The 21,459-nt window shown below is 38.1% G+C and overlaps 1 protein-coding gene across 1 annotated transcript in view; it reads left to right on the top strand.

The window, feature by feature from the left end:
• Positions 1-21,459, top strand: part of cpt1a2b (carnitine palmitoyltransferase 1A2b) — a 46,179-nt gene that overhangs the window by 12,911 nt on the left and 11,809 nt on the right. Inside the window, exons 7-13 of the mRNA XM_084414779.1 lie at positions 123-200; positions 2,822-2,929; positions 3,675-3,762; positions 3,841-4,036; positions 16,090-16,278; positions 16,361-16,466; positions 16,817-16,933. Coding sequence (XP_084270905.1) covers positions 123-200; positions 2,822-2,929; positions 3,675-3,762; positions 3,841-4,036; positions 16,090-16,278; positions 16,361-16,466; positions 16,817-16,933 — 882 coding nt within the window. The remainder of the gene's footprint in view (positions 1-122; positions 201-2,821; positions 2,930-3,674; positions 3,763-3,840; positions 4,037-16,089; positions 16,279-16,360; positions 16,467-16,816; positions 16,934-21,459) is intronic.

Genomic DNA, 21,459 nt, shown 5'->3' on the forward strand with positions numbered 1-21,459 from the left:
TCTCAGATAGCTCTTCAGATCATATTAAAGTGGTTGCCAATGGGTATTCCAGCTTTCTGTTAAATAACAACCCTTTGGGATAATTTAGTATGTCATATTTAGAGTTTCTTTGTTTCTTACAGGTTAGTGACTGGTGGGAAGAGTATGTTTACCTCCGGAGCCGGAGTCCTATCATGGTCAACAGTAACTATTATGGCATGGTAAATGAGCCTACAGCATTACTCATTGTCACTTATCACCCCTATTTTCATTAAACATTTAAGCTTAAGACATTTACTGAGTACCACTGCTGTTTAGGACAACTTGTCCACCTCTGTTTTAACGTTTATTTTGAATGAAAAGTGAACCTAAGAATATAGAAACGTAGTCTCACATATGTTTGTGCATGCTGATGTTTATTAGAAAGTATTTGGACACTAAAAAAAGCACACTTAATGAAAAATGAAAATGTAAATGTGTGTGTGTGTGTGTGTGTGTGTGTGTGTGTATATGGGTGGCCCTTATGATTGGGGGGGGGTACATTATTTTTGAAACCTCTCACCCCCTCATTTATTTCTCCACTAGAAGTACGTAATGTATGCAAAATACCACCAGATAATTTGCCATTTAGGGTATGCTCAATGTGTCTTTTTATCAAGGGGTACACTTGTTAAAACTTCTTTGGCTTGTAACAATAGCAGAACCCTTTTTGGTGCTACATAGAACCCTTTTTATAAGGTTCCATAAAGAACCATGCTTTGAAAGTGTTATATAGGGCCTTAATGGTGTTATAAATAATTTTTTCATTAATATTAGTAAATTAGTATCTTTATATTATTAATATTATTCTTATATATTATTTATATATATATATATAAAGAAAGTACACCCTTTAGAATTTTATGGTTTACATATCAGATCAAAATAAAAATCGTTTTCTGGTCTTAAAATTAGATAAATACAACCTCAGATGAACAACAAATAATAATAATAATAATAATAATAATAATTCCAAAATGGAAAAGCCATGTGTGACAAACTAAGTACACCCTATGATTTAATTGCTTATAGAAACAACACCTTTAGCAGCAAAAACTTAAAGTAATCATTTTCTGTATGACAGTATCATTCTCTCGCATCATTGTGGAGGAATTTTGGCCAGCTCTTCTTTACAACGTTGCTTCAGTTCACTGAGGTTTGTGTGCATCTGTTTATGCACAGCTCTCTTACACCTAATTTCCACTAACTGCGGAGTCAATAGGTTTACATTAAAGTCAGTGTGTGTATTTTCACTGACTGCGGAATGGCTGCGTTCCGACTCCGGCGATCTGCAGCCCTCCAGATACGCAGAGCTTCCATTTTTGCCGGAACTCCGCAGCAATTCAGCACTTATATCGCGCGATCATATGTGAATTTGCGAGATCTCGTGGGTCCTCGTGACTTCAGCTGTCAGTCATGGCCGCAGCCGTTCCGCAACAAATCCGGCCCTGGTGGGTATTGGAGGACGGCGGAGCACGGAGCCGATCCGCAGCCGTTCCGCAGTTGGTTAAAATCCGGGGTTAAAGTCCCACCGCAACATGTCAGTCTGACATGAGGTCTGGACTTTGACTGGGCCAGTGCAACACTTTGATTCTTTTCTTTTTCAGCCATTCTGTTGTAGATTTGCTGGTGTGCATTGTCCAGCTGCATGACCCAATTTCAGCCAAGCTTTAGCTGTCAGACAGATGGCCTCACATCTAGAATTCTTTGGTAAACAGAGGAGTTCATGGTAGGCTCAATAACGCCAATGTGCCCAGGTCCTGTGGCTGTATCATGAACCCTCCATCAGCACACTTGACATTTGGCATGCAAACATAAGCCGTGCTGTCATGTTCTTTTTAGAGAGAAGAGGCTTTCTCCTGGCAACCCTTCCAAGCATGCCATACTTGTGAAGTCTGTGGTGTAGTTCTTGTTTTTTTTTATTTCTCTGAGCGATTGCACGGTCTGACCTTTGCTGGGACATCCACTCCTGGGAAGATCTGTCACTTGTGAATAATCTTCCTCACTGTGGAATAATGAACTTCAAATTATTTGGAAATGGCCTTGTTACCCCTCCCAGATTGATGTGCAGCAACAGTTGGTTCTCTAAGATCATCGCTGATGTCTTTCCTCCTCGGCAATGTGTTAACACGCTCCTGAATGCTCTGGAGCAGCAAGCTCTTTTATAGAGGTGATCACACTTGCTGATGATCAGTTAATCAAAGACATTTGATTAGCAGTGCCTGACTGCTACTCACCCTCTTCATTCTTATGGAAGAAGTAAGGGTGTACTTAGTTTGTCACACATGGCTTCTCCATTTTGGCCCAGTTTTTGCTAAATAAATAATGACACAGTGTAATATGTCATCTGTTGATGTTCACCTGAGGTTGTATTACCCAATTTTAACACCTATCATGGACCAGAAACCATGAAACCATAGAATTCAATAGGGTGTTCTTTCTTTTTCCCACGACTGTTTGTCTTCATTTTGAACACTGTTGTTTTGATATTTCAAACCTAAAATTATCATGTAAATGTCATCTAAACGTTTTGCTTAAAAATATGGTATCTCTTTTGCTTAAAATGTGTTATATCTCTTATATTTTATCTAATGCAATGACATTCAGGCATTCAAGTTTGCAAAGGAAAAAAAATCTATTGTCTAGAATGAATCATTAATTGTAACAATAGATGCCTTGACACAAGATGTTTTTTTTAGATTTTAGCAGTATTTCAATAATCTAATCCTATAAAAAAGGGAAAGGAAAACTTCAGATGGGTGGATGCTTATCTTTTCTAACTGTCTGTATAATTCATGCACAGGATTTCCTGTTTGTGACTCCAACTGCCAGTCAGGCAGCTCGAGCTGGGAATACTATCACTGCACTGTTCCTTTATCGCCGCAAGGTCAATCGAGAGGAGCTCAATCCTGTATGTTACACACCTCAGTGTTCTCAGCAGAATTTGAACCAAACCCCACCCAACACCACTCACTTTCTGAATCAGAAACTGCTTTAGTAATCATGTCTCTACCTGTTAACTCAGTTATTTCCAAGGATTTCCTTGATTCCTTTTGATTCGTCACTGGCCAGGCGTACAAGAACAATGAAGACTAGAGTTTGCTTTAAATATGCATATGTTGGTAAATTATTTTTCAAGGTGATGTGCTAAACTGAAAACATTTGAAACATCATTTCTCAATTAAAAAACAAAACAAGATTATAATACATACAGGTTTTATAACCTAGTATTAATTGATCGACTACCCTGAATATCTGCATTGCTTGCACAAATAAAAAATGATTTGTCACCAGACCATTTGAAACCAACAAGTCACAACTAGTAATAATAAGTTGATTAAAAGTGACGAAAAAAGAATACACTTTGCACATTGAGTGGAGTTACATTGATATCTTATAATTTTAATTTTAATATAAAATCTTTTTTTTTTATTGCCTTTTTTGTCAAGATTTTATTGAAAATTTTTCTTATATGTGACATCTATAGCTAATCAGACACTTACGTTATGCATCAACAACCCATATGTATATAAAATAGGAATTATAAATGAGTTAAATTAAAACACAGCAACACTGTCATAATCCTGTATTGTTCAATTCAGAATATAGAGAAATTCATTGAAAGTCATTGAGATCCTTTGTTGTGGTTTATCTAGAGTCGTATTCCTGGTACGGTCATACCACTGTGTGCAGCTCAGTGTGAACGTATGTTCAACACCACACGCACACCTGGAGAGGAGACAGGTACACAAATACACACACACACACAAATACACATGATGAAAGTGATCTTGTGTCCTTGACAGTTTCTTGATCTTTTAGATGTGCTGCAGCACTGGCAGGACAGCGAGTTTGTCGCCGTGTACCACAGGGGCCGCTTCTTCAGGTTATGGGTCTACCGAGCAGGACGCCTGCTGTCACCCAGAGAGATCCAGTATCAGATTCAAAGGATCTTGGATGACCCTTCACCTCCTTCTCCAGGAGAGGAAAAATTAGGAGCACTAACTGCAGGAAACAGGTCAGATATTTATAGTCAGTAGCCGCGTTTCCACCTAAATTACCCGGAACAATTTGTCCCAGGAACTTTTTTCCCAGGAACTTTTTTTGCCCCAGAGCGGTTGCTTTCTGCGTTTACACCGCGGTCTAAAGTACCGGGAAGGTAAACTGCGCGCAGTGGCGGTCTTAACATAGAGGCATAGGTAGGCGGCTGCTTAGGGCCCCCTACCAGCGGTCGTAGTTGGGGGGCCACCAACCAACCTCAAAAAAAAAAAAAAAAAAAAAAAAAAAGCCCCTTATCATCATGAACGCTTCAAAAGCATGGTAAATTGTATTAATATTTTTAAGAAATACGTTGAAACGTTAAAGTAGTAGTTAAAATGTCCAGTTCATGCCTTCATGGTTATCCGCCTCTACACATACACCCCCGACTTTAACAATGAAATGGACTAGTCCGTAACGGTGCGCGGCGCGAAAGATAAACACGCAGTGACAGGAGGACTGGGAAGTACACAAACAGAGACGCTAAACAAGACGAGTCTAAACGCGAAAATGAAACGAAGTTACCCAAGCGGCTCAAATAAAAGAATAAAGCGAAAAGACGCCGATAAGTATTTGGCAACGCTGCCAAAGATGACAAACTTTTTTACGGCTACTGTTGGGGATACAGACTGGAACAACAACGTCCAAAGCGTTGAACATGCCGCTACAGCAGCAGCATCTAACTTAACGTTAACGTTAGCTGTGAAGTGGCGCTAGGTGAGAATAATGTTAACACACTCACATGGATATACGTGGATTTGCTTGGAGCAAAATGCAACATCACCTCTCCCAAGTTCGCTCCTCTTACTTACCCCCTTACTATAAATACTGTTTTGGCGCTTGTTAATGTGACGTGACAGATCCCTAGGGGCAGGTGAACCGAATCGATCATCTCTAGCTAATAGTGAATAAACACGAATGAACAATGTTGAAAGATACAGTACAACTTACCGAAAAGTATATTCCTCATACATAATATCGATCAATCAGTGTTTTTCAACCGCGGAAAGACGTCAATAAAACAGCTGGAGAACAATTATGTCACTTAATGTTACGTTACCTCAGGAAAGCCGTTTAATGACCATAATATATGTTATAGCATGTTAGTTGGCTAGAAAAAAAGAGCTATAGATTATTTTGCTAAATATGTATAATATATTACATATAGTATATTTTTTACTTATGTTATTAAAATTGTTATTATAATAAAAACGCATTATGTTTAATTTGAATTATTTTTAACCTTAAATAATACTACCAGCTGATAGGGCTCTATATGTTTACAGCATTATGTGAGTTTTTTTTTTTTTTTCTTGAGAAAAATTAAAGCCTATCTTGCGTAGCCTACCTAATATTTATCCAAATGAGTCAATATTGAACCAAATCACAAGAATTGAATTGAAATCGTGAAATTTGTGTCAAGCAAAAAAAAAAAAAAACGTAGCTTACCAGAAATTGTACCATGTAAACATTGTAACATGTTTCTGTTTAGTTACTAAAATGTTTTGACATCACAATACACTTATTGTGATGCAAGATTTTTCAGGTGTTATCTGAAACCGTATTCTCTGTTGGGTGCCATCGTGACTATTAGTTTGTGTAGTGCTACACTTTGTGTGTTCTCTGCTTTCCATCTTCATTTTGGAGTAAAGAAATGTATGCAGGGTTTAAAGGGAAAGTTTTTTTTTTTTTTCCTCTCCAACCTTTACTTCCCTGTAGAATAGCTTTACCTGCCTATCCACCATTCAGTCTGTAAAAAATTTTTTCATTCTCTTTTAAAGATCGAATGGGGGGGCCCCATACATACTTTCGCCTTGGGCCCCCAATTTGCTAAATCCGCCACTGACTGCGCGCAACTGCGACGGACAGTAATCAGTTTTGAGCGCAACATTTATAATAAGTATGGAGGAGATTCAAACTGTGCTGCAGTTTTGTATTGGTTTACTAACGAGGTAATTAACAAAACGGCAGAAAATAGATGAGCACTGATACTAAATAAATTATGCTTATAAAATTAGACAACGTATGTTATCAGTTATTGTGAGATGCCTGGGACAAACGCGCAAAAAAATTCCTCTTCCGCAAATATTATAAAGCCTGAACCCCATCTATCAATCATAAATAGTGACAGTCTTGTAAATAGTTGTTTGTTACTAACCTTAAAGCGCTATTTCAATCCTGTTATAGTAAATTTGGAACATGGTTTGAAGTGCCTTGCAATAGATGACTATAATTTATTTGATTAAAAATAACCCCATGCTTTAAACATTTGTCGGTGCTAATCCTGTTACACTCATTAGTATCAAAAATATATAGCAAAAGTTTTTTTTTTTTTACTTGTGCTAAGAACAATGGGTCTCATTTAAGCATGCATAAGCACAAATTTGTGCGTGAAATGTGTATACGAATGTGTTGTTAATTAGCCGATTATTTTGTGAAAACTTCTCCAGTGAGTATAGCTTAGGCTGCATATGAAATAGCCCACATAATTATTAATTAATTAGACCCAATGTCTTTTTTGTTTGTTATAATATTTTAGGCAAGGCAAGGCAAGGCAAGGCAAGTTTATTTATATAGCACATTTCATACACAATGGCAATTCAAAGTGCTTTACATAGAAGAAATTAAAATAATAAAAGAAATAATTAAAACAGTTTAGAAAAATAAAATACAGTACAGTACAAACAGTCGGACGAACAGTGGCACAGTGCTCATTCAGTAAATGCATAGCTAAACAGATGTGTTTTGAGTCTGGATTTGAAAGTGACTACAGTAGGAGCACGTCTGATCTCTTCTGGAAGCTGGTTCCAGCTGCGGCTGGCATAATAGCTAAAAGCAGACTCGCCATGTTTAGAGTGAACCCTTGGTATTTCTAGCTGATATGATCTTAATGATCTGAGTGATCTGTTGGGTTTATATTCAGTGAGCATATCTGCAATATATTGAGGTCCTAGGCCATTGAATGATTTATATACCAGTAATAATACTTTAAAATCAATCCTAAATTTAACTGGGAGCCAGTGTAAAGACCTGAGGACTGGTGTGATATGTTCATATTTTCTGGTTCTGCTCAGAATCCTGGCGGCAGCGTTCTGTATGAGCTGCAACTGTCTTATGGTCTTTTTGGGAAGGCCAGTGAGGAGTCCATTACAATAATCCACCCTGCTGGTGATGAAAGCATGCACAAGTTTCTCTAGGTCTTGTCTGGAAACAAAGCATCTTATTCTTGCAATATTTTTCAGATGATAGTATGCTGATTTAGTTATTGCTTTGACATGACTACTGAAACTAAGGTCTGACTCTAGTGTCACACCAAGATTCCTGACTTGATGTTTAGTTGTTTGACCCCTTGAGTGAAGGTATGCGTTCACCTTAAGAACTTCATCTTTGTTTCCAAACGCAATGACTTCAGTTTTGTCTTTGTTTAATTGAAGAAAGTTTTGACACATCCAACTGTTTACTTCATCAATGCATTGGCACAGGGAGTCAATGGGACTGTAGTCGTTAGGCGATAGGGCTAAGTAGATCTGTGTGTCGTCTGCATAGCTGTGGTAAGAGATTTGGTTCTTTCTCATTATTTGGCTCATTGGGAGCATATACAGGTTGAACAGGAGTGGTGCAAGAATTGAGCCTTGAGGGACTCCGCATGTCATGGATGTCCACTCAGACTTATGGTCTCCTATACTCGCATAATAACCTCTCCCATCTAAGTATGACCTGAACCATTTTAGGACTATCCCAGAAAGCCCCACCCAGTTTTCCAGCCTGTCAAGAAGTATGTTATGATTGACAGTGTCAAATGCAGCACTGAGGTCGAGTAGCACCAGCACTGATAATTTGCCTGAATCAGTATTTAGGCGAATATCGTTTATTATCTTTATGAGCGCTGTCTCTGTGCTGTGGTGCGGTCGGAAACCAGATTGAAAATGGTCAAAGGATCCATTCAAGCTCAAGAATTTGTTCAGCTGATTGAAGACAACTTTTTCAATGATCTTGCCTATGAAAGGAAGAATTGAGATCGGTCTATAGTTGCTTAATATGGTCTTATCCAGACTGCTCTTTTTCAGGAGGGGCTTGACAACTGCAGTTTTCAGGGAGTTCGGAAAACTACCAGAGTGAAGTGAGGCATTTACCACTACTAGAAGATCTGCTTCTAGACTGTTTAACACACTTTTGAAAAAAGATGTGGGAAGTGTGTCAAGAGCGCAGGTTGATGTTTTAAGGTGCTGTACGGTTTCTTCCAAAATTTTGCCATCAATTTCTTTGAAGTCAGACATAGTAACTACTTTCTCAGGTGGTCTGATCTGTCTGACCCCAGCGCAACTCAAGGATGTGCTGATCACCTTTCTGATATTATTGATTTTCTCAGAGAAGAAAGAAGCAAACTCACTGCACTTGTTGTCTGAGAGCATTTCACTGGGAATCTGGCTTGGAGGGTTTGTCAGTCTCTCTACAGTAGCAAAAAGAGTGCGTGTGTTGTTTAAATTACTGTTTATAATATTTGAGAAGAAAGTCTGTCTAGCTTTGCCTAGTTCCATATTGAAAGCATGAAGGCTGTCTTTGTAGATGTTATAATGGACTACAAGTTTTGTCTTCCGCCACATGCGCTCTGCTTTTCTGCATTGTCTTTTCATATTTTGCACTGCTGTTGAGTTTCTCCAAGGTGCTTTTTGTCTGCCACTCTTCTTCCTGACTTTCACAGGAGCAATTTCATCAATTACACTTTTAACTTTTGAGTTAAAAGAATCAAGGAGAAAATCAACAGAGTCTGCAGATATGCTTGGTGTTAAAGATATAGCCTTCATAAATAGTACACCAGTGTTCTCATTTAAGCATCTCTTCTTGACAGACACAGATCTAGCTTCAGTGGCAAGAGAGATCAATATATCAAAGAAAATACAGAAATGATCAGACAGTGCTACATCCCAATGAAATGTTTAGACCCTTACTGATAAGTAAATCTAGAGTGTGTCCACGATTGTGTGTGGGTCCATGTACATGCTGAGTCAGATCAAAAGTTTTTAAAACAGTTTTTATTTCTTTTGCCATATTGTTTTCTGCACTATCTATGTGGATGTTAAAATCTCCAGCAATGGCAAAACAGTCAAACTCTGAGGTAATTGTTGACAACAGTTCTGTAAAGTCCTCAGCAAAGGCTGGAGAGTATTTTGGAGGCCTGTAAATAATGATAAGTAAAATGCGTGGAGCACCTTTTAACACAATACACAGATATTCAAAAGACGTGTAATTCCCAAATGATATTTGCTTACATTGATAGATATCTTTAAAAAGAGCAGCTAGACCCCCACCTCTGTTAACAGCTCTGCAGACACTCATAAAAGTAAAGTTAGGAGGGGCTGCTTCATTGAGGATTGTTGCACTGCAGCTGTCTTCTAGCCAGGTTTCATTTAGCCAGGTTTCATTTAGAAGCATAAAATCCAGGTTGTTTGTGGTTATTAAGTCGTTGACTAGAAGTGATTTATTTTTAAGTGAACGAATGTTTAAAAGTGCTAACTTAACAGTCTTACTTTTTGCCCCCACATCAAGCTTAGTTTGACGTGTAATAGGCACCAGATTAGTTGGGTTTGCTGTACGGCTATTGAAGGCCTTAGACTTTCTATCTTGTAATAGAACAGCAATAGAGAAAGATACAGGCACACTGGGTTCCCGCTTGTTCTGTAAACATTTGAGAAAGTTACTGTTATCATACAGTAGCAGGGACCCAAAACATATCACTGAGAGCTGGTATCAGTTGTTTTTGGTTCACCTCGAGCAGATGGAGGAGGGTGTGGGCCCTGGCGTTGTGGCAGAGGCCGAAGAGCTCTCACAGGAGGAGGGGGAGGGCGAGCTGGGCCCGCAGGCTTTGGTGGTAATGGTGCCTGTCGTTTTTTGGTTGGTATCTGGGGGCTTGCAGCAAAAGAGTGGGATAGTTTGGTTCCAGCATACACCAGTTCTTCCATTTTCTGTGAGAAGCACAGAAGTGGCGATGATGATGCTGGGGAGAGGGAAAAGGTGTCTGGTGAAAGGGGCTGTTGCTCTGGTGTTAAAGGAGGCTGTGATATGCTGTCCTGGCTTCCCTGGCTGTTTTCCAGGAAGTCGTCCTTGGGTGCTGAATCTTGGAGCATTTCTAATATGTGTGTCTGTGGTGAGCTCTGTGGGCAGGGCTCAGCTGAGATTGAGTCCATGAGCAGAGGTTGTTGTGGCGGAGTGGTGTTATCATTGTCCTTGTGTGATATGTCATCCGCATGTCCATTTTGCTGCTGAAGTGAAGTCCTGTGGTCAGTCATACTGTGTCCAGGTGTGTGTGTGCCATTCAGATTGAGTGGATTGGCACACATTGCAGAAGGATGATTGAGGGAGAAGTAGAAATTGTCCTTTAACACTCTTGAACCAAGTTTGTTTGGGTGATGGCCATCCCGATGAAAAAGTTGTCTCTGACTCCAGAAAAGATTGAAATTGTCAATGAAGTTTACTCCTTTTATATTGCAGTTTTTTTGCAGCCATGTATTTAGCCCAAGCAACCGTGAAAACCTGTTTGTTCCTCTTGCTGGGAGTGGTCCACTGATGAATGTTTGAACTTTCAGTCTTTTAAGTGTTTCAAAAAGTTCATTGAAATCCTTCTTAAGGAGTTCTGACTGCTCTTTATGAATATCATTCTTCCCCACATGAATTATGAGTCGATTTGCAGTCTTATGTTTCATCAGAATGTTCTGAAGTTCCCTGTTTACATCAGAAGTTGTTGCTTGTGGAAGGCAGCACGTAGTTGTATCCCTGCCGCTAATGTTTCTGATTATGGAGTCCCCCACTATCAGAGTCCTGGGCCCGGCTGCGCTCTGAGCTGAGTGCCGCTGTCTGCTCGACCTTGAGCGCCAGTTAGCATCAGTGTTAGCTACTGGCCCATTCAGTCTGTTTTCGATCACATTCATCACGTTTGGGGATTCCTCATTTACATTCATTAGTACTTCAAATCTGTTCTCAAGATGTATAGGTGGTGGTAGCAGACCAGTGTTTGCAATCCTTGTCGGAGCTGTATCTGGGGTAGAGGATGCTACTGCGGTAATATGTGATGCTCGTGACAATCTGATGTCTCGAGTGCCTTTGGGTCTCGCTCCCTGTTTGTGCCATCGATTTGTAAGTCGATCGGCTTGTTTCTCTACCTGTCGAGGAGCACTAGTTTCATGGGACTCACCGGTATGCTGTGGGTGTCCATGACGAAGCTCTGTTGTGTGCTCCGTCTGGTTTGGTGGTCCCGTAAGTAACTTTGTTTCAAGAACTGCAATCCTTTGTAAAAGTCTGTGGCAGTTGGTGCAGCAAGTAGATTCTTGAACCTGAAGAGGCATTTTCTCTCTTATCCTTATGAATGTAGGCAGTTGTGTTTTCCTTTCCCGGAATGTAAGCTGGTCGGGTAAAAGAATTCTGCGTTTTTGTAGTAATCCAAACTTTGTTGTCTGAGCACTGTGCTGATTGCTGAAGATAAAATTAGGTGATAAAAGGAAATAAAATATAAAAATATAGGAGATAAAATGTAAAAGCGATAGAGCAGTCCGAACAGTAGCTGAGCAGGAAGTTTTTTTTTATAATATTATAACATAATTTTTAGTTTAATTGAGGCCAATGTGTAAACATAATGACTTAATCATAAAAGCTGTGGCAGAAAAAAGACGAGCACTGATAAAGCGTGTTCAGAAAGCTTAACGTTAAATATAAAATTTGTATGTTATCAGCTATTGCGGACATTGACCGTGAGATGGCTGGGACGAACGCGCAGAAAGTTTCCTCTTCCACAAATACGCTTAATAAAGCCTGAAACTCGTCGCCAGTCCAGCAGTTTTTTTATTAAATTCCATATTTGCAGACAGACAACTCTTACTGCATGAAGTCACGACACGAACCGCAATAGATTTTTTAAAAAGGGAGGTTAAAAATAAATAAAATGCTGCGTGGAGTCATCCAATCAAAATGCGGCGTGAACACAACCAATCAGCATGTGCAGCGCACAAGTCCCACCCCTGAAAGTTCCTGAACTTTAAAAAAGTACTACCTCGTGAGCAGGGACTATCGGAGGGGGAAATATTTACCCGGAACTTCATTTAGACCCTGGTTCCTGCGGTGTAAACACATCGAGTACCAGCCCAAAGTTCCTAGTTCCTGGGGAAAGTTCCTGCGGTGGAAACGCGGCTAGTGTCTGTGTTTGCTGTCCAGCAGGCATCCTACAGAATTTATTTACTTTATCACATCCATGTATTCCATATTGTCTTCTAGGCATTATAACTGAGAGTTTTGGGGCCTCTGTGGATCTTTAACACATTGTTTGTATGAAGTAACGTGATATTATATTTACATATTTTCATGCTGGTATCAACTGTAACTTCCTAAGACACAGAATGTGTATACTGTTTTCACATTTTTGCATGGATTGTGTCAGGATCAGTGTTGCCACAGTTACTTTGAAAAAGTAACTTAGTTACTTTACAGATTACTTGATTTAAAAAGTAACTTAGTTACTTTACAAGTTACTTTATTAGTTACATTCAGCAGCTGCCGACAACATAAAAATGACAACCGGTTTTGCCAACACTCACTTTATTGGAAGTGTATTTTTAACAGTAACATCAACAATCTATCTCCTGACAATTAAAGTTGAACTTAAAAACTATTTCCTGAAAAAAATACATGTTTTTACAAAAAATAAAGGCAGTCTTTCTTGACTTGACATAAATACTTGTTTTTATAAAAAATAAATACAGTCTTTCTTGACTTCACTTAACATAAATACTTAAAAAAAGAAAAAAAAAAAAAGAAAAAAAAAGCTGTTCTGTGAGGCAGCGCGGCATTGACAGTAGTGGGGATCTTGTTTATTATGGCACGAAACGAGGGCGAGTCTACCGTATTTAATGGCAGGATTTCCTCCACAACAAACTGCCCGACTAACTTCTTCAACTCTCCCCCACTTATGGTTTTGCACCAAAGTCCAGCTTTTGTTGTTTGGGTGGTCGGGGACCTCCTGCACTCTGCATCGCATCACCTGGTGTGACTTGCTCTATAAGTTTGACTGTGCAGTGCATGGACTCCAAATGTTTTTTTCAAATTCAACGTGGTGTTTCTGTAGCTAGATAGCACTTTGTCGCCGCCAGAAAGACTTCTAGAAAACGCACATCTCTCGCCTCCCTCCATTGTTGTTTTCGTTTGTGTCGCTGCGCGTGGTACGTACACGTGACGTGAACCTCATGCATGCTGAAAACGTGACTTGTCGCATACGTGACTTCACTCCCCGAGATGCAAGAAGAAATAAATATATATTTTTATTAAATAAAATGACAAAAAATAGTAACGCACAGTGACTTGGTTAAGTAACTTTAATCTGATTACTGGTTTGGAAATAGTTACTCGTTAGATTACTCGTTATTGAAAAAAGTGCTCAGATTAGAGTAACGCGTTACTAAGTAACGCGTTACCGGCATCACTGGTCAGGATTGTTTAATATTTTAACAGAGTAATAATAGCAGGATAAAATGAGTCAAGCTCCATGGTGAGTATTACACTCCACTGACATTCTGAGGATGTTTGGGCTGCTTTTAGCTGAAGACTTCCTAAAGGGCAATAAATGAGGAATGCTACGAACAAAAGTGATGCATCCCCTGGAGGCAGTAGCAATAGAAGAGTATTTCCCCCAAAGTAGTGATTAAAGAGTAATATAAAGATTTTTATATAATATACTATAAATGTGTTTTATTATTTATTTGTTTATATAGGGGTTGCTAATGAAATTAAACATCCAGGCAAGTAATACAGACTCTTAATGACACTGCATAATTAGTCTGTGCAGGCTGAACAAATATAAATTGTGATGACTATATATATATATATATAAAAAATTATAATTATTTTATAGGGCAAACAGTGAAGGAATAGCATAATCAAGCATGCAATATACCTGGGAACTCCATCATAAAAAAGCTGATTTAAAAAAGCTCTAATATAAGAGAGTTTTGATTTGTTTAACATTTTTGGCCATTGCATAATTACAATACTTCAGTTTATGTTTTTTCATATACATTTTGACTTTTTATTCTGTGGAAATGAGTCATAATAACTAGATCAATAATGCAAAGCATTATAAAAACTATAACAGCTGCGCTGTCACAGCACCAGTCAACCAGAATATTGCACTTAAAGTGCCCTCCACTAATTTGGCACCCTTGGTAAATATGATCAAAGATGGATGTAAAAATAAATCTGCTTTGTTTATCCTTTTGATCTTTCATTCAAAAAATTCGTACCTTTCATTATTGAAGTAAAACAAATATATGAGACATAACTGCCATCCCTTAAGGGGCTTTGTAATCTTTAAAATGCAATAACTTCTTCCACTTCTGAAAGTATTTTTTTCTTTTCCGCTGACATCACAGATGCCGCATAGGCTTCTGCTTAACCAACAGCTAAACAGCTAAATAGGCATCGCAAAGCAAACTTGTATTTGGGTCTGTCTTCATTCTCATATGGCACATCCACTTTTGATCATCCAATTAATTCCTGATAGATAAAATGGATAAAAAGTCCTGTCCTAGGCACCATTTCATTTAGACTTTAAAGGTTGGGGATCAAGTGCTTGCAGAAGAACTGCATGGAATTAATTTGGTCCAGTAAAGATCAGTTCATCATCAAGGGAAGGTGGTTTTAAATTGGCTAACCTCATTGTGATGGCGTCACAAAGCATTGCCTCACAGACCCCTGAGGTTTGCCATACAGATATGCATCAAAGAAAGAGTATATGTGGGAATACCAAGCCATTTGGAACATCAATGCCTCGAACCTGATGAGGGTTGAAGCTACATTGGCAGTGTGACAAAAATCATATGATAGCACCCACTTACTGGTATGTCCATTTGATGCCGCTACTTTTTAAGTAATATTTAAAGGGCTGTGCATGTTGGAATTTTTTAGATGATAAAAGCGTGAGCATGCAACTGTGCATTATCCTCAGACAGGAAATGAGAGGATGTTGTGCACTAGATTATAAATGACCAAAAATGCATGCTCATGCTCTGATACTGAGTCAGTCTGCTATACTTAACATACTGGGAGGGTTTAATAGACAGCATATCACATCTATAGGCTGAATGTCAGCCTAGATAAATAAAGCCGTGTGTTAACTGTTAGTATGTATCCCTTACATATCTTTCATTATTTATTTGAAAAGACACAATATCTGTTTTTCGGGAGCAAGATGGGAACTGTTTAAGCTTGTAATGATTCATTTAATACATTACCAATTCCTTGTTGAATTTTGACCTAGATATAACATGAGTCATTCTATAACTGTGGTGGCATGCATGTTGCCATGTTAATACAGATAAAATATCTATTTTAAAAATAACAATCACCCAATATTGAATTAACAGACAGACAGACAGACAGACAGACAGACAGACAGACAGACAGACAGACAGACAGACAGACAGACAGACAGACAGACAGACAGACAGACAGACAGACAGACAGACAGACAGACAGACAGACAGACAGACAAACAAATAAGAATGTGTGCAATATGTATGTCAACAATTGTTTTTGTTATTTTATTTATTTATTTATTTATTTATTTTTATAAATAAACTGGTAGAACTGTGCGCTAGCAATGCCAAGGCTTTAAAAACATGCATATTTTCTGCTCTAAAATATTAATTAACTAAAAGATTGAATCAAAATGTTGATAATGTGATGGTATATTCCAAGTTTACTTTAGAACAATATACAGCAGATGTTTACCAAATGATTAGAGTCAGCAAAAATGCGATTTGTCAAAGTTTTTTTGTTTTTTTTTATGTTGGAACCTTTACACTATATAAAAATAGAAGACAAGAATGAGAAAATGAATGTTCTTCCTGATTCAAAGCCAGATATGAGCTAACTAACATTCTTAAGATGTTCCCTTTTAGTAAGATCTCTGGTGGCTACAAGGAAGTTTGTGCCTTATCAGTTGTCAGAAGTGACAGGAAGTTGTTTTGTGTCTTGAACTATCTGTTCTGTCAGAACGCCCTGGGCTCAGGTGAGGAAGCAGTTCTTCAGCTCTGGAGTTAACAAGCGATCACTGGACTGCATTGAGAAAGCAGCATTCTTTGTCACACTAGATGATCAGGAAGAAGGCATGATGGGGGAAGACCCCTCTGTGAACTTGGACCGCTATGCCAAATCCCTCCTTCACGGAAAATGCTACGACAGGTGGGAGAGCAGCATAACTTGTTTTTATTGATAAACTTTGCATATCAAGGACATTGTTTCATCTCGGTCCTCTTTCTTTCAGGTGGTTTGACAAGTCATTTTCGGTTGTGGTGTATAAGAATGGAAAGAATGGGCTGAACGCAGAACACTCATGGGCAGATGCACCTATAGTGTCCCATCTGTGGGAGGTGAGTGTGGGAGTCTCACATGCAGCAGTAAAAAACTTGGCGGTCATCATAGATCAAATGTCATGGTTCAAGTTTCTGTATTAGTCACCAACCCACTGCCATGTTCTTTCAAACATTTGAATACGCTATAAAAGTGTATGTGGGTGCTTTGTATGGACAAAGACCGCTTTTTGTCTCCCCCACAGCAGCTTTTGGCAGAAGACATGTGTCTTCCATGCACGCCTCCACACATGCTAAACATTTACATCAAACATTTTGTGTTTGATAATGAACGTTTTGTTACTTAAAAGTGTAAGCATCATTGTTTGGGAGAAAGGTTTTTCAGATCTTTCACTCTTTCACTCTCGTAGTTCACTCTGGCCACTGACACATTTCATTTGGGTTACACACCAGATGGGAATTGCAAGGGAGAGATTGAGCACTCCTTACTGCCTCCTCAACGCTTGAGCTGGGACATACCATTGGAGGCAAGATAAAAAGTTTCTCTTTTCTCCAGTTATACTTTCTGTGTTCCTATTGTATCTTGGTATGCCATTGATGTCACACAGCAGGTTCTTCTTGGAATCTGCAAAACATCTGAGGATGCTCACAAGACACACACACACACACACACACACACACACACACACACACACACACACACACACACACACACACACACACACACACACACACACACACACACACACACAGCCATGTTTATGTGCACACACACACACACACACACACACACACACACACACACACACACACACACACACACACACACACACACACAAATAATGCCATCTTCCTTCTTCCTCCTTCATGATGTTTTGAAGAGAGATTAATTAACAGATTCTGTTAATGAACATACAGCAGTGGCCAAAAGTGATGTCTGGAGGGGATATTTGTTTTTAATAACCCTACAAACTTAATTAAACCATCAAAATATGAGAAAAATATTATAGTTTTCAATTTTTTTTATGATTTTTATGAAGGAAGAAAAAAATCACCAAACTTGGTTACGGTATTTATCTGATAATATTTTGGGCAAAAAACAAACAGGCAAACTACAGCTATAGGTTTTATTTTATATGCGGAAAAAAGCTCACAGGAAAAAGCATACATTGACTACAACACAATCAGTTATAAATATTTTGTTGGTTCTCTCGTTTTTGCATGTGCTCATCATTTCTTTGTATGTCATCCTGGTCCAAAATTATGTCCACACAATTTAGCATGTTTCATTGTGTTATCACAAATAAAACAATGCAATATGCTAGAACAGGAATGGATCATTGGCTGGTAGCCTGAAAAAATAAAGAAAATGACAACAGAAGATCCCCAAACAAAACTGAGCCATAAGATGACAGTTTTCCTAGGATGAACATCACTTTTGCCCACGGCTGTATGTCTGGTGTAGGATGATGACATTAACATAACAGAGTCCATTCTCTTCCCTCACCACTTCTAGGTATGATTTTTCTTTTGTTCAAATGAGTTAAAATGTGTTTATGCATTGACTTTTTAAAATAATCATAGGCCCACTTTATTGGATCATAAAAGCAGTGCTTTTGAAGTGACAAATTGCAAAATCGCTCCCTGATCTTTTCAGATGATAAAACTTGCTTGGAGATGATTATTGGTTCATTGTAATTGCAAGTACAGTATATACTTTGAAATATTCAGTATGATAATTTTTTTTGTAGGCAGTTTCTTTTGATGGTTTAAACTTTAATTCACTATTGGCTGAGCTGTATGAAGGCCAATGAGTGGCACTTAAAGGAACACTCCACCGTTTTTTGAAATAGGGCTTATTCACCGCCTTTCCTACATTTAGATCGGTGGGCAAACGCATTTTTGTCTCTTTTAGTTTGGCAGTGCCGCCGATAGCTTAGCTTAGCATAATGAATGGAATCCTTTGTTGCCAGCTAGCATGTCATGAGTAAAAGTGATAAAAAAATAAACTAAATTAAAATAAAAAAAATAAAAACGAATTACTTCTTGTGGCCTGCGTATTCACAACGAGTACAAACGAGTTCACTTTGTTCTGGGAAAAAAGAAGGTGACATCCACCCAATTTTCCTTTTTTGGCGCACTCTTTTCCCCACATCCCCGCCAACAGCTTGTATCCCGATATTTTGTCTGAGCTGGAGTTCTAAAATATCTCACTAAGTTTTTCCATCCATGCTCCCTCCAAGTTAAGGATGATGTTACTCTCCATATTTGTTGAGTGAGATCTTCCTATTCTTCATCCGTCAATTTTATGTTTGCTTCAATTTCCCATTTTTGTTTTATGTAGTTTGTATCGTCTCCTTTTAAAATTTCTATCCCTGAATATATCTTTGAAATTAATTTCCTGTTTAGTTTAGATTGGTATGCTGAAATAAAGAGTTTTATAATGTTTAACTCAACGTCAAAATTTTCCTTTTTTATATCATGCTCTAAATAATGCCTCACTTGCAAAAATCTATAGAAATCTTGATTTGCCAGACTAAACTGTTCTTTGATTTCTTCAAAACTTTTACATTTCTTATCTTCTAATAGTTCCCAAAACATATGTGGGCCTTGTTCCCAATTTTTAAATCTATTATCTCTTATATTAGGGGAAAATTCTGTATCATATCCTATCCACCTTAGCAGCTTATTGCTGTGTGTCAAGTTATTTTTTGTAACAATTTCAAACCACACTTTAAGTGAAATGTCAAGCCATGGATTGGGTACATTTTTCGATTGGTGCCTGAGTTTGTTATCCCCGATAAATGCCTGTGTTGGAACTTCCGTTGTCATTTTCATTTAAATTTCTTTCCACCTAGCGGAGTAGGAGGGATTACATAAGTTCAGCAAAGGCTTTATTTGCGCTGCTTGATAATAACTTTTTAAACACGGGAGAGCTAGCCCCCCCCCCCCCCAATAAGATGTTTTATATCTTATTCTAGGTTGTTTTCCTTGCCAGATATATCTTGAGATCATTTTGTCCCATTCTATAACTTCCTTGTCCAGTACCTCCACTGGAAGATTCTGAAAAAGGTATAATAACACCCTAGGGAGAACATTGATTTTGACCACCTCAACTCTAGATGTAAGAGTCATAAAGGGGATTAAATTCCACCTTGCAATGTCTTCTTTTATTTTGGATATTAATGGGTCATAGTTTGCTGATTTCAATTGGCTAATATCTTTTGTTAAATTAACTCCAAGGTATTTCATTGATTTTAAATTCCACTTAATTTCATAATTTTCTTTAACTGTTTTATAAATTTTTATTTTTGACTTCATACATTTAATTGATTTCCTCATTTTATTTTAAATGGTTCTCCTAATGTTCTATAGAGTGATAAAGCCTTTTTAAAATAGTAGTTTAATGAAAGTTAGCAGCCAAGAGTGTTACCAAACCTTTTTTTGCGCAGTCAGCAGTCATATCAAAGTGTAATCTGAGAATCGCATATTGATGGGAAACCTTTATTCATGTTACATATCTCTAAGGTTCACTGATGTTGTACTGGCTCATACTAATATTTGTATGCAGGCCATTTGCCTTATTGTACGGAATTTAAATCTGTTATATTTATACAGTAATTATAGTTTCTATAATCTTTAGTCATTATATAATCAGTACTATAATATAATCATAATTATTATGATTGCTGTAGCACTGTTCAGCCAAACTCTGCACGTGACTTTCTGTATACTGTCTGTGGCACTGGGCAGCTCTGAAAATATGTGTGTTGGTTGATCAGGGATTTTCCCCTCAGCTTCTTCTCAGTGTCTGTAGGTCACTTTCAAATTAGCAGTGGGGATTTTTTTGAGAACTATTGTGTATATGTACGACAGTGGAAGGAATAATTGTATGTTATGTGATAATGGCCAGCACTGTTCTGCTACACAGTGAGAAGTATCAGTAACAATTTGCTTGAAGTCTGTATGTATTAGGCTGCGTTTCCCGAAACATTCTTAACGCTACGTCGTTCTTATGTTACACCTTAAGCTGTACTTTATCGTTACAGTTTTTCTCAATTGTTTACACACATTTTCTGAAAGCATGCCTCATATTCTCAGAACTCTACACACAAATAAAAAAACACACACACAATGGGCAAAACCCCTCAATTCTCCTGCAAAATGAATGTTATTTCTTCTCAAAATGGTATTTTGTTTTCAAATGACACACACAAACCATCATATGAATAGACATTTATAAGAACCAGTTGAACACTGATGTGCTCAATGTAAAACACTAAGATGAATGGAAAACACTTCTTCTCCATTCATCATAATGACTTAGGCCTTTTTTTTTTTGGTCAGTGTTACACTTATGTTGAGGCAAAAACAATAACTAACAAAACAGCATCAGGTATAAGAGACATCAGGATTAAAATTGTCCTTAAAAGATATTTATTCTTGCAAGAATGTTCCCAGTCCATCCACAGTCCAGGTGCAGGCGGAGTGAGACCCAGAGCAGAGGTTGGCCAGCTTCTTTATAGTGTTCTTTTCAAAGCTATCTCGTCACCAACCCCAAACACAAGGAACAAAGGGGTCCCTTGACCCCTCCTCAGCCCGGGAATTTTCTTACCTCTGAAGTCTTACACACACCCTTCCATCTGTATCAACATCATAAAAGAAACTCAAAATACAGCCAAAGAAAATATTAATTTACAACACTTACTACAGACAGTACATACATAAGTGTGTTGTAAAATATTTGAGAATATTGTTTTTATACTCAGAACACACAAATACACGGTAACAAATATTTTATTTTTCCCACAAAAACAATGTACACAGTGTACTACATCCAACCAACACAAAGTTGTACATACAGTGGTCTACATACAAATCAACAGAAGAATTTACTGTATACAGTTACAGTAAAAAAAAAAAAAAAATCCAATGTTGGCGTCCATTGCTCCATTGAAGAGCTCACCTGTTGCCCTTTTATGCTAAAGCTCTGATTGCTAATTGTAAAACTGTGTGACGGGTGTTTGCCCATGTGATGAGTCAGTGTGCATAT

This window comes from Rutilus rutilus (assembly GCF_951802725.1).
Source record: "Rutilus rutilus genome assembly, chromosome: 1".
Classification (NCBI taxonomy): domain Eukaryota; kingdom Metazoa; phylum Chordata; class Actinopteri; order Cypriniformes; family Leuciscidae; genus Rutilus; species Rutilus rutilus.